This window comes from Podarcis liolepis (genome assembly GCF_965112155.1).
Source record: "Podarcis liolepis genome assembly, chromosome: 7".
Lineage (NCBI taxonomy): Eukaryota > Metazoa > Chordata > Lepidosauria > Squamata > Lacertidae > Podarcis > Podarcis liolepis.
Genome location: NC_139561.1, coordinates 24539396 through 24551987, shown reverse-complemented (window position 1 = coordinate 24551987; position 12592 = coordinate 24539396). Strand labels below are relative to the sequence as shown.

Sequence of the window (12592 nt, the reverse complement as noted above, 5' to 3'; positions counted from 1 at the left end):
AGTAATGAAATTTCACATGATTGGGTTTTTTTTTCATATTTTAAAAAATAGCAAATATATCAGACGTTCATATATCTTAAGACCATTTCTCTCTCTGTCTCAAATATGAAGCAATGGAGAATTTCCATACAAGATGCAGAATAGGGGTGAGCAAGCCTACGACAGGGGGATGAATGTGGCCCTCCATACACTTCTATCTGGCCCCCCAAACTCTCCACAGATAGCATCCCCTCCCCAACCACACACCCCTCACCATCGCTTATTGCATCTTCCTTGAGTGCTTTTGCCTTGCTGGGATACGTCCTTGAACTCTGATGATGCTTTTACAGAGAACAGAGTGGTGTGAGTCCACTTAGAAACTAGCCTACAGCACAAAGGGGGGAAATTGTATGTGTTGCTCTGCTCACTTTGCCTCTGGCCCTGCCCACCACTGACATGTTGTGTCCAAAGGGTTCCCCACAAGGCCATGTGCCCCTCTGGTAGAAAAAGAGGGGAAAGCGGGTATACAGTAAGTTGCATTTCAGCTATGCAAAAATCAGAGGTTTCTATACATGTTTGTTCCAGAGGATTATCTGAGTTCAAAGACAGGCAAAAGCACTTGAGAAGGATGGGGAACAGGACCAGTGCAAAGCCTGTCCTGAACAGGAGGAATGGCCTAGGGTGATGTCCAAGGGCCAGATTTGGACCCCCCCCCCCAGTCCTGAGGTTATCCCCCACCCCCAGTTTACACCTTCATTGAGAAATAAATATTGGTGCACTTTGGATCTTCTGAAGTATTGTAACCTGCCTCGCCCATGGCAAACAGTAGTGTAAAATAAATATTGTGGTGTTTTAAAAAAAATAAATGAATGAGAAAGATTGGAAAAATAAACAAACCCAGTAGATGGGTACGATACTGCCTGGCCCTGGAGAAAGGCAAGAAGTGAGGGTTTGGTTTCTGCTGTCTTCTTCTAGGTGACTGCAATTAGAGAGCAGATAGGTTACCCGGACTACATTCTCGAAGGTCAGAATGAAAAACTAGATCGGGAATACACAAATGTAAGTGTGAAGGCAATACCTGGACATTTCCGTTAAGGACAGTTTTGGGATTGTAGCCAATTGCTAGTCCTACTCAGAGTAGACCCAATGACTTTAAGGGATATGACTAACTTGGGTTTATTAATTTTGTTGGGTCTTCCCTGAGTAGAACTTAGAATCATTGAATTGTAGCATTGGAATTGACCACAAGTCATCTAGTCCAACCCCCTGCAATGCAGCAACCTTTTGCCCAACATGGGATTTGAACCCACAACACTGAGATTAAAAGATTAAAAGTCTCATGCTCTACTGAGCTATCCCTTCTTCATTTGATGCAACCTTTTGTCTATAATTACTGGTAAAGGTAAAGGGACCCCTGACCATTAGGTCCAGTTGTGGCCGACTCTGGGGTTGCAGCATTCATCTCGCTTTACAGGCCGAGGGAGCCGGCGTACATCTTCCGGGTCATGTGGCCAGCATGACTAAGCCGCTTCTGACAAACCAGAGCAGCGCACGGAAACGCCGTTTACCTTCCCGCCAGAGACCTATTTATCTACTTGCACTTCATGCTTTCGAACTGCTAGGTTGGCAGGAGCAGGGACCGAGCAATGGGAGCTCACCCCATCACGGGGATTCGAACCGCCGACCTTCTGATCGCCAAGTCCTAGGCTCTGTGGTTTAACCCACAGCGCCACCCGTGATAATTACTGGTAGACATGCTTTGTAAGACAATTATTTTTACACAATCATACTCCCTTTGGTTTTTCTATGTAACTGGGCATTGATGTCTACTTGGTAATAGGGGCAACAACTCAGCAAAAGGACTTCAAGACAAATGCTTGTATTATTATTATTTTTTACAGCTGAACTTCAGCGAGCATGAGTACTTTCAAAACATCCTGCAAAACCTCCAACATGGAGCTCAGAAAAGCCTGAGGAAGCTCCGGGAGAAGGTTGACCAAGACCTGTGCGTATCTCTATGGATTGCATGATGTCTTGCAACAGGACAGGGGAAGCACTTTCAGCCTGGGGGCCACATGCTCTTCTGGACAACAATCCAGGGGCCGCATGCTAGCGGGTGAATGGGGAGAGAAGCAAAAGTGGGCAGAACAACAAATGTAAATTCTCCCTTTGTAGAATAGGCTGGGTACTGCACACTCTGTCCTACATTCAGCCAAGCAAGAAGCATTTTCAGAGACCCAGGTCACATTCCAGCCAGTCAAAAACATTCAAAAGAGGGTGAAGATCAGGGAGAGTAAATGGGGGAGCCCCAGGGGTCAGACAGAAAGGCCTCGAGGGCCACATTTATTCATTTTGCCAAGATAATATGAGTATTCAGGGAGCACAAGGCATCTTTAGGGGAGACTCAGCACCTCAGCAGCTCTTAAACCTCCAGTGCCTGCTGATTATTCCCTACAAACCAGACTTTGGGGTAGAGATCCAGGCTTTGGGGTAGAGATTCACTCAGCAGAATGAAGAGAGAACCCCAAAATGAGTGAGGCAATTCACATTTCCATCAGACAAGAGGGTGTGTGTAGGATCATGAAGTACAAAATCTGGAACTAGGCCATAGAGCATCAACTTTGTGATCAGAAGGTCCAAGGTTCCATTCTTACCATCCCTGGGTAGGGATGGGAAAGACCCCCTGTCTAAAACTCTGGAGAGCTGCTGCCAGTCAGTGTAGACAATACTGAGTTAGACCAATGGTCTAACTCTGTATGAGTTTCCTATGAACCTAACTGCACCACTGCTGTGGGGTTGGACATGATTTGCTTAACATGGAGGGGAATCAGAGGCGGGTAGGCCCTCTCAAACTTTTTGCCCCAAATCCAAACATTGTTTCAGAATCTTGATGAAAATGAAATGATGGGGGAAGCTTGCAGAGAAGAAATATTAAAGAATTCCCTGCCCTCTAACTCTCCCCTACAAATGCTTCTATGACATTTATCTAATGAGGGTCAGCATAGAGTTCAGAAGCTCAACCTTCCAATAACAGGACATTTCTACTGCTTTATGTTAGCAACTGTCCCATTGTGGTGCTGGGGGCCCCTCCTCTGTTTGTGTGGGTGTTTTCCTCCTTGCCTCATGCTACACGAGTTAGCACTGATCCTGACAACAGCTTCCATCACTGATCTCTTTCAGATGGTTAATTGGTGCTGCTGTGGTCAATGCCTTCTACTCCCCTAACCGGAACCAAATTGGTAAGTCCCAAAATATTCCAGCAGATTTAGGTGGCAACCCTGAACATGCCTACTCAAAGTAAACCAGTGGGACTTACTCCGAGGTAAGTTAGCAGTGAAAAATGCATGTTATAGTGATGAATCAAAAGAAAAAATGCATTGCAATAGCTTTGCGGGAAAGTTGATATTAGGCAAAATGGCATGCAAAGACGAAATTCAGACTGAAATGGTGCTGGATTTTCCTGAACTTTTTTTGGGTGGTGGTGGGGAACCACACAAACGTGTGTGGAGAAACTGAACTTTCAAGTGGGACAATAAGAAACTGAAAGTAAGATTCACCCCTCCCTGGTGCACGCCTGTAAACCATGTGATACTCCTGGCAATGGAACACACTTGCTGGGCAGGGATATGTGGGGCTAGGAAGACCCTTAGGTAGCCAAGTTGCTCAGGGCTTTAAATGCTGAAAGAAGAACCCTGAACTGCACCCAGTAGCATGCCAGCAGCCAATGTAGCTTCCACAGGAGAGGCTTAGCATCCAGGAAATCCATGCAGTTCCTCAGTCCCCCTCAAAATCTATCACACTGAATGGTCTTCCATTGCCATCATAATTTCCTTTTTCATCTAATTTCTGTAGTATTCCCAGCCGGGATCCTGCAGCCTCCCTTTTTCAGCAAGCACCAGCCGCAAGCCCTCAACTTTGGAGGTATTGGGATGGTAATCGGACATGAAATCACACATGGGTTTGATGACAATGGTAAGGCAAGTCAGCAGAGCAGCTTGATCTGCCCCTTCCCTGGTAGCTCGCTGGGTTGGGAAGAAAGGCCGGGCAGAAAGAGGGTTCAGAAACAGAGAGAGAAGTGGGTGTCAACAAAACAGAGGGGAGAAAGTCGTAGGGATGTTTGGAGAAAGAGAGAGCTGTTAGCAGTGCTATTTTTCTAGAAAAAGAGGTGCCATAGCTCAAAACAAACCCTTGTTGTGTGGCGAGTTCCCCCCCCCCATGGAAATAATGACACATGACACAATTATTAAGGTTAATGGGCTAAATAAGGCCACAACTTTATTGGTTACAGGTGATGAGCGGTATTGGCTTAGGCATTGGTCCTAACCAACTATATCCAACTTCAGCCCATCCGCTTGAAGTTCAGGAAGTGTTAACCACCAGTAGGGGGAGTCCTGCTGATGCACATCAACTAGGAACTCCCCCAGGGTCACTGATTGGGGGTGTGCCTTAGGCCCTCACCTCCCCCAGGGTTCGGACAGGGCCACACACCCCACACCACACACCGTCGGACTACCCTTCAATATACGGGGCAGGTGATGGCGTTACCTCCTCTCTTCCATCTACAGAGCAATACCAATGCCTAACCGCCAATACCAAGAAAATTGTGGCAATTTGTAGGCGAAAACCAAGTGGCTGGTGCCAATTTGCCAGGTGGAAAAATTCCTACCAGGCCCCTCAACAGCGACCAACCAAGGTCCATAGCAAGGTCAAAGAACAAAAACCTTATAGGGCAGGAGGGTGGGAAAAGCAGGAGCAGCTGGCAGGCGGCAAAGAGGGAGATCCCCAGCCGCGTCCTGTTTTAAATAGGGCAGGCCACACCCCCAGAGCCAGCCGATTCGCTGGCCAGCTGGTGACGCAACCGGGAATCCCCCCAATCGTGCGGTGGGGCAGTGAAGCCCGCAACTCCACCTCCTCCGAAGGGCAGAAGTGGCTTTCTCTTAGAATGGCAATGGCGCCCACCTGAGAGGTGCTGGAGCTGAGCTCCTTCTGCAAAAAAAAAAAAAGCCCTGGGAATTAGAAAGAGTGAGGGAGAAACATGGGAATGTAGGAGAAAGAGAGAGAGAGAAAACAACATGGTGGGTTGGATAAAGAGAGAGAAATAAAACCATAGGGGTGTCAGAGAGAGGAGTGTCATAGCAAGCCTATCCAGTCAAACAGCTTAGTTCTCTTTCTCAAGTCTGGCAGATTTTGATACGTGTTTTGTTGGAGATATATATTTATATATACAGTGGTACCTCAGGTTACATACGCTTCAGGTTAAAGATTCCGCTAACCCAGAAATAGTGCTTCAGGTTAAGAACTTTGCTTCAGGATGAGAACAGAAATCAGGCTCCGCCGGTGTGGCAGCAGCAGGAGGCCCCATTAGCTAAAGTGGTGCTTCAAGTTAAGAACAGTTTCAGGTTAAGTACGGACCTCTGGAACGAATTAAGTACTTAACCTGAGGTACTACTGTATGCTCTGGATTTTAGCTGTGTTTCATATATAATTTTAGAGCCTAGAACTCTTTTTGCAAGTGGTCTACAAATACTGTATTTCCACATAAATAAAAAGGAGGTGGCCCTGCCTACCATCTTTGGCCTAGGGCCCCTATGTTGTGATGTGGGTCCCTACCAAGTTGCTCATTTCTTTCTCCTTGTCCCCAAACAGGCAGGAATTTCGACAAAGAGGGCAACATGTTTGACTGGTGGAGCAACTTCTCTGCCACCCACTTCAAGGAGCAGTCGCGCTGCATGATCTACCAGTATGGCAACTACACCTGGGAGCTGGCAGGGGGACAAAATGTGAGTTGGGGCCACGGAGGCCCTGCCCCACCAACCTCAGTATGCTCTCAATCAGCCCCCACCTTTATGCCTTCTTACTTATGAAGAGTCTAGGGGGTCCCATGCCTGTCACCTTCTTTCTTCTCAGTCTTAGTGTTGCCCTTGCAGAACTCTCGGAGGAGGAGGATGGGGGCAAAACTAGAATTAGCTGGCCCTGCCTCTGGCACCACCTGCTGGTGGGCTCCCTGCTTTCTGCCCTACCAGTTCCAGTGGGCAGCCACCAAAGGCTCCACTTCCTATCCCATCGTTCATTAAGATCAGATTGATGAGTATCTGGGAGAGGCCCTTTTTTGTGGGTGGTGCCACGTATTGTGGAATTCTCTCCACAGGGAAATCCACTAAGTCAAGGGTTGCCCTTGGGGGGGGGCAGTGGGCACACCTGAAATTCTGAGTGCATTGTCACCCGTCACAAAATGGCTGCTATGTAGTGCAATGATTTCAAAAGTTCAAAATTATTTCGAGCTATAATACAACCGTATGTGGAACTGAAGAGCATTTGTTGTCATAGGTCAGTGGAATCAACACACTGGGAGAAAACATTGCCGATAATGGAGGCGTCCGTCAGGCCTACAAGGTGATTTGAAACTGTTGTGTGAGAGGTTCTGCAAGATTACTTATTCACGGCTGGAAACTGGGGGTTGAATTTTCTGCTTCTGGGTTGTATATTATTATAGATGTTGATGATGAGAATAGTGGGTGAGATGCTCCTAAGACGTCCCATCAGCACAATGATTTCTGCATGTGCAATGGGGCTTTTGCTCCCTCTCTTCACCCTTCACACACCCCACACCTCCCAAAATTCACTTGGGGGGCAGGAGAACGCCCAGAACAGCACACAGGGAGGAAGAGAGCAGATTGTTCTGCCTGACAAGCTGACATGCTTGACCAGATGAAACTTTGTCAGAGTGTGGCATTGGCTTCCACCCAATGTACTGTAGCCAACTGAGTTTGCTCAGAGTAGAACCCTAGTCGTAGTATTAGTAGTATTTTATTAATTGCCTTCTACACCAAGATTTCCCAGACTTGGTTCTCCAAGCTGTTTTCAGACTACAGTTCCCATCATTCCCCAGACACTGGTCCTGCTAGCTAGGGATGATGGGAGTCATTCTACCTACACCATCATCTCAAGATGACATCCAATAAAAGCAGCCAAAGAAGCATTTAAACAAAAGGGGGGGTGAGAGGAAGCCAATTCATGTCAAGCAAAACTAAAACAATACACAATAACCATAGCAAAAGTCCATTTATCTCACAGGGAAAACTTGTCAGGACAAAAATGTCCTCACTTGTTTCTGGAAAATTCAGGTAGTGGATGCTATTTTACAGAACTGAAAGCCCTGCTCTGAGTTACTATGGAGTGGGCTTCAGAATTTGTAGGAGAAACGCCTCTGCCAGCCCTACAGCAGGTGGATTTCGTGTTTAGCAATTAGGGCATCTTGAGGCGGCCATCTGTTTTGTGAGAATAACAGGGGTGTGATAAGAGTTCGTTTTTACTATTAGCCAGATGTGGTGTAATGGTAAGAGTATCAGGCCCAGGACCCAGATGACCAGGGTTCAAATCCCCACATGGCCATGAAGCTCTCTGAGTGACTGTGGGCCAGTCGCAGTATCCAGCCTAACCTCCCTCGCAGGGTAGGTTGTTGTGTGGATAAAAATAGGAGTGGGGTAGAGACCCATGTGCCTCACCATAAGCTCCTTGGAATAATTTTGTTGTTTAGTTGTTTAGTCGTGTCCGACTCTTTGTGACCCCATGGACCAGAGCACGCCAGGCACTCCTCTCTTCTACTGCCTCTCGCAGTTTGGTCAAACTCATGCTGGTAGCTTCGAGAACACTGTCCAGCCATCTCATCCTCTGTCGTCCCCTTCTCCTTGTGCCCTCAATCTTTCCCAACATCAGGGTCTTTTCCAGGGAGTCTTCTCATGAGGTGGCCAAAGTATTGGAGCCTCAGCTTCAGGATCTGTCCTTCAAGTGAGCACTCAGGGCTGATTTCCTTAAGAACGGATAGGTTTGATCTTCGTGCAGTCCATGGGACTCTCAAGAGTCTCCTCCAGCACCATAATTCAAAAGCATCAATTCTTTGGTGATCAGCCTTCTTTATGGCCCAGCTCTCACTTCCATACATCACTACTGGGAAAACCATAGCTTTAACCCTTGGAGTAATAGCGGGATATAAATGTAACAAGTGGAATGGTGGAGGATATTGTGTTTTTCAAGCTACTCATTTAGGTGTATTTATTATTATTATTATTATTATTATTATTATTATTATTATTATTATTACAGGCCTATTTGAAATGGGTGGCAAAAGAAGGACAGGAACCAAGATTGCCTGGACTTGATCTAACCCACAACCAGCTCTTCTTCCTCAACTTTGCACAGGTGTTTTTGGCCGCGGGAAAGGAGAATATTTATTTGGGAGCAGGGAAGAGGGCTTATTTAATGTAATGTTACACATTTGTCTGGCTTGTACGCTTTCTCCTTCTGAACCACATTGGCTCCCTTAATGTGGGAGAGGTATCGGTCAGAAGCTCAAAAAGTGAATGAGATTTAATACTCTGAGGCTGGTGTGCCTGGCCCCTTCTTCCTGTGAGGAATCCCTCTAAATATGCTGCAAGGGGTGGGAGCGAAATCCACAGCAAATATGCCTTCCAAAAAATTATGGCATTTGAAGCCACTGTGCTCACCTCATGTTTATTTGCATCAATTATCCTGCTGCTTTGCAGTCCCAGAGCTGTAGTTGCACCCACAACATGGGTTGTAATATTCAATGTTCAGCTGTCTCAAGCTTTGGGGTCAATGCTGATTTTGAATGGTTTTATCTGGGTATTCCGAGGCTTTCTAGACTCAATTACAATCAAATTCATTGTCCATCTCCCAGGTATGGTGCGGTTCCTACAGGCCAGAATACGCCAGCCAGTCTATTAAGACTGATGTCCACAGTCCACTGAAATACAGGTAAAGCCCCCGTGAAGCCTTCTCCCACCTTCTGCTCGCTCACACACCACCGCTGATCCAGCGGACCAGTTCACTACCTTTGCAATACTGCCAACTTTCCATTTCTCTGCGCCTGTTCTCGCCAAAAGCTCTCTCTTTCCCTGCTTCACCAGGATTCTCAGTGGGGGAAATGAACAATTGGAATGTTCATAAGCATTCCGTAGCAGCTCAGCAGCTGCACCAGTGTCATTCCTCTGGAGCTGAGCACGCTCAGCCAAAAAAGCAAGAACGGTTGCCAAAACTCTGGTTTACTTTCTGTTGTGAGGTGTCGTTTTGCCAGGTTTATTACATCCACTGATTGTCAGATTGCAGCCACAGAGTTACAATTCCCAGCATAGTTTTGCAATTGATCCCTCTTCCCAGGGGGAATTCTGGGTGGGGAATAGGGATCTCCAAGCAACTCAGCAAACTGCAGCCCACAGGATTATTTGTGGGAAGCCATGATCGTAGGAAGTGAGAAAAGAGTGCCTTCAATGTCTGATGTGGCTGACCAGACACATTGTGAGGGGTGATTGTGCTCAGGCACACAGTGTATGGAGAGGGGGAGTATAAGGCTTCCTTCCCTAGAAGCAGTTTTAGTGAAAATCCTCCCTTCCCAGGCAGCTATTAGCATCCTGATAATGTTTGCCAAAGTAAACCACAGAGCCTAGGGCTTGCTGATCAGAAGGTCGGAGGTTCGAATCCCCATGACGGGGTGAGCTCCTGTTGCTCGGTCCTTGCTCCTGTCAACCTAGCAGTTCAAAAGCATTGCAAAATGCAAGTAGATAAATAGGTACCGCTCCGGTGGGAAGGTAAACAGTGTTTCCGTGCGCTGCTCTGGTTCGCCAGAAGCGGCTTAATCATGCTGGCCACATGACCCAGAAGCTGTATGCTGGCTACCTCGGCCAATAAAGTGAGATGAGCGCTGCAACCCCATCGTCGGCCACGACTGGACCTAATGGTCAGGGGTCCTTTTACCTTTAATGTTTGCCAAGGGGAGCATTATTACCTTCACCAAGGGGGCAGGGGGATGAATTCTGTCACTATTGCGATCCTTCACATGTGTGCTCTGGCGTACATGACAATCGCCCCCAACCACTCTTTAATTTTAGAAAAACTCACCACGTAATTAATGTCATGTGCAATTAAAGCCATAAGTGGCAGGTCAATTAGTGGTGAAGCTGCCATAAGGAAAGGTCACTTTCAACCATTCCAAATTCTATGCATTTTGTAAAAGACAAGGCCCTCCTGTGGTTCTCACCTAATCCCACACATTCCTTTCCAATCCTCAGCTTCTTTCCCTCTTCTGTTCTTCCCTCCTAGGGTGATGGGCTCCTTGCAAAACTTTGAAGCCTTTTCTGAAGTGTTTCACTGCAAAAAGGGCACTGCCATGCACCCCGCTGAGAAATGCAGGATCTGGTAGCCAAAGGACTTGGTCTCTACAGTCAGACCTCCGTTGTCCGAATTTGTTCGGGTTTCGCCAATGACGTGCCTGGTGGTCTATTTTGTCTCTTCCCCTTGCCTGCTCCAGTTCAATCACAGCCACGGTTTACGGTGCAACTATCGCAGCAATGGTGGGTCAAGCTACAGTTGTGAGTGCGGTGACTCAAAGTGGACTAAGCACTAGTGTTTTGACATGCCACCTGTGTTGCTTCAGGAAAGAAAGAAAAAAAAAGACTCTCTCAAGACATTGACTGTTATTAAGATACATCAGGGTTCAAAAGATTAGCTACTTCAGAACAAAAGACGGTTCTATTTTTCAGCAAGGAGTATTACTTTTAATATGTCTTACGCCTTTTGGAAGTTTGGCAAAGTATCATTGAGGCTCCCTCACCCCATGCTGCTACTGTGTTCATCTTTGTCTGAGCATGGGATCGATCCACCAGCTCCTCCTAGCTGCACAATCTCATTTCATTCCCAATTAATGCTGTTTTTTTGCACACAGCCTTGCTCTCAATCAGACAAGTATGCATATAAGTCATAGAATAATGGGGATGTATCCCTGAGACCATCAAGTCCAACCTCCTTACTCAGCACAGAATCTGCTCTGCAGGATGCGATTCCAGCATCCCTGACAGATTCCCTGCTTCAGTACCTCCAGTAAAAAATAATCGTAGCATTGAAGGGGTTGGACTAGATGACCCTCAGGCCCCACTCCAACTCTACGATCCTTTGATTTTCTGCAGCAGTCACTTCCACTGTTGATAGCCTGTTAAACCTGAGACCATCTGCCTATAAAGCAGATGCTCTACCACTGCGCTACAGCTCATTAACTTCATGGTGCTTGCCAGCCATGTCCTCTTCCAGGTACTCCATTCCGTCCCCCTTATCAGTTTCTTTTCCTTTCTTCCTATTTTCCTCTCTCTATGATCCCCAAACCTGCTCAGCCCACATTGGGCTGGGAGGTTTTTGCAGCATGTGTGAGGGAGGGTTGCATCCATTAGGTTCATACACACACACACACACACACACACACACACACACACATATACTCTATTTCTGCAAACCATGAGTTTCAAGCATGCCAAGACCTCCTTCTCAGTGGCCCCATTTTGTTTTTTGTTTTTTTGTTTTTCTATATACATTTTTATTAACTTTTTAACATATCAGTTCCAACAGGCATACAACATATCTTCACATCTTATACAATATTTTTGACTTCCGTCAACACCTCTGATGATTTTCCATTCTCAGTGGCCCCATTTTCAGCTGCAATCCTGCTGGCACTCAGCAACGGAGTTTGCCGATAGGGGGACTGGGATAGCCCAGAGGTGCTTGCACAAGCCTGCCTGGCAATTCTACATGACTTTTTTTTTCCAGCCAGGAGGGGTGGTGGGGGTTAGGGTGTGCTACCCATGCAAGTCCAACCAAAACAACTGGAGGGACTGCACAGCAGCCGGGGGGAGGGGTGTTAGGGAACGTCCATACCCTCTACCCAACAGTAGATTGAATGGCTCGGTACGCTGACATGAAATTCCCCGCAGCTTGCATTGTGATGAGCTCTTGTGAAAGGTAGCAACATGTCTTGGCTTTCATATGGTGAACTGTCTTTTCAGCCTGTCAGCTTTTGCTGTAAAGTGATGCTAAAATCCATTGGTTCCCTGGCACATCTTTTCTTTTAAATGCTTTCCACTGGCTTATTGGAATACAAAAACTCCACGTCATCCAGAGGGCCCAGCAGCACAAATGCAGCACTCCATATCTTTCTAGAGCATGGTCTGCACCAATTTGCAGTAGCCCTCTGAGGTTAGATGAGGGAATAGGGTGGTCTTTCCAAGCCCTACCTAGAGAAGCTAGGGATTGAAGCTGGGACTTTTTACAGGCAGAGTAGGTCCTCTACCACTTGCTGCATGCGGCCCCCAACCCAAACAAATGCCTAAGGAATGAATGCTTGAACACCCCATTTTCACAAAGCCAGTTGTAACTATTATAGAACCATAGAATTCTTGAGTTGGAAGGGTCCCTAGTCCAAAGCCCTGTAACTTAGTTTTTAAAATCTCCAATGAAGGCGAGTCATTCACCACCTTCCAAGGCAGCCCATTCCACTGTCAAAGAGCTCTTACCACCAGAAAGTTCTTCCTAGTGTTTAGTTGGGATCTCCTTCCTTGTAACTTGAATCCACTGTTTTGTATCCCATCCTCCAGAGCAGCAGAAAACAAGCTTACTCCATCTTCCACATGGCAACCCTTCAGATACGTGTAGATGGTCATTATACCACATCTCCTCTTCTCCAGGCAAAACATACCCATCTGAAGCATACCCAGCCTTAGTGAGCACAAGGAGGCGTATTTTGCAACACTCACTGTATTCCTCTTCCCCT

At 46.8% G+C, this 12592-nt stretch overlaps 1 protein-coding gene across 4 annotated transcripts in view; it reads left to right on the top strand.

Moving 5' to 3' along the window:
• MMEL1 (membrane metalloendopeptidase like 1) overlaps nt 1–11865 on the top strand; it is a 44743-nt gene extending 32878 nt beyond the window's left edge. For all 4 annotated transcript variants that reach the window (XM_083512990.1, XM_083512991.1, XM_083512989.1 and 1 more), the window contains exons 15-23: nt 955–1038; nt 1881–1984; nt 3160–3218; nt 3832–3951; nt 5626–5759; nt 6307–6372; nt 8083–8178; nt 8678–8754; nt 10096–11865. In XM_083512990.1, coding sequence (XP_083369116.1) covers nt 955–1038; nt 1881–1984; nt 3160–3218; nt 3832–3951; nt 5626–5759; nt 6307–6372; nt 8083–8178; nt 8678–8754; nt 10096–10195 — 840 coding nt within the window. In that variant the 3' untranslated portion in view covers nt 10196–11865. The remainder of the gene's footprint in view (nt 1–954; nt 1039–1880; nt 1985–3159; nt 3219–3831; nt 3952–5625; nt 5760–6306; nt 6373–8082; nt 8179–8677; nt 8755–10095) is intronic.
• Nucleotides 11866–12592: the final 727 nt, after the last annotated feature.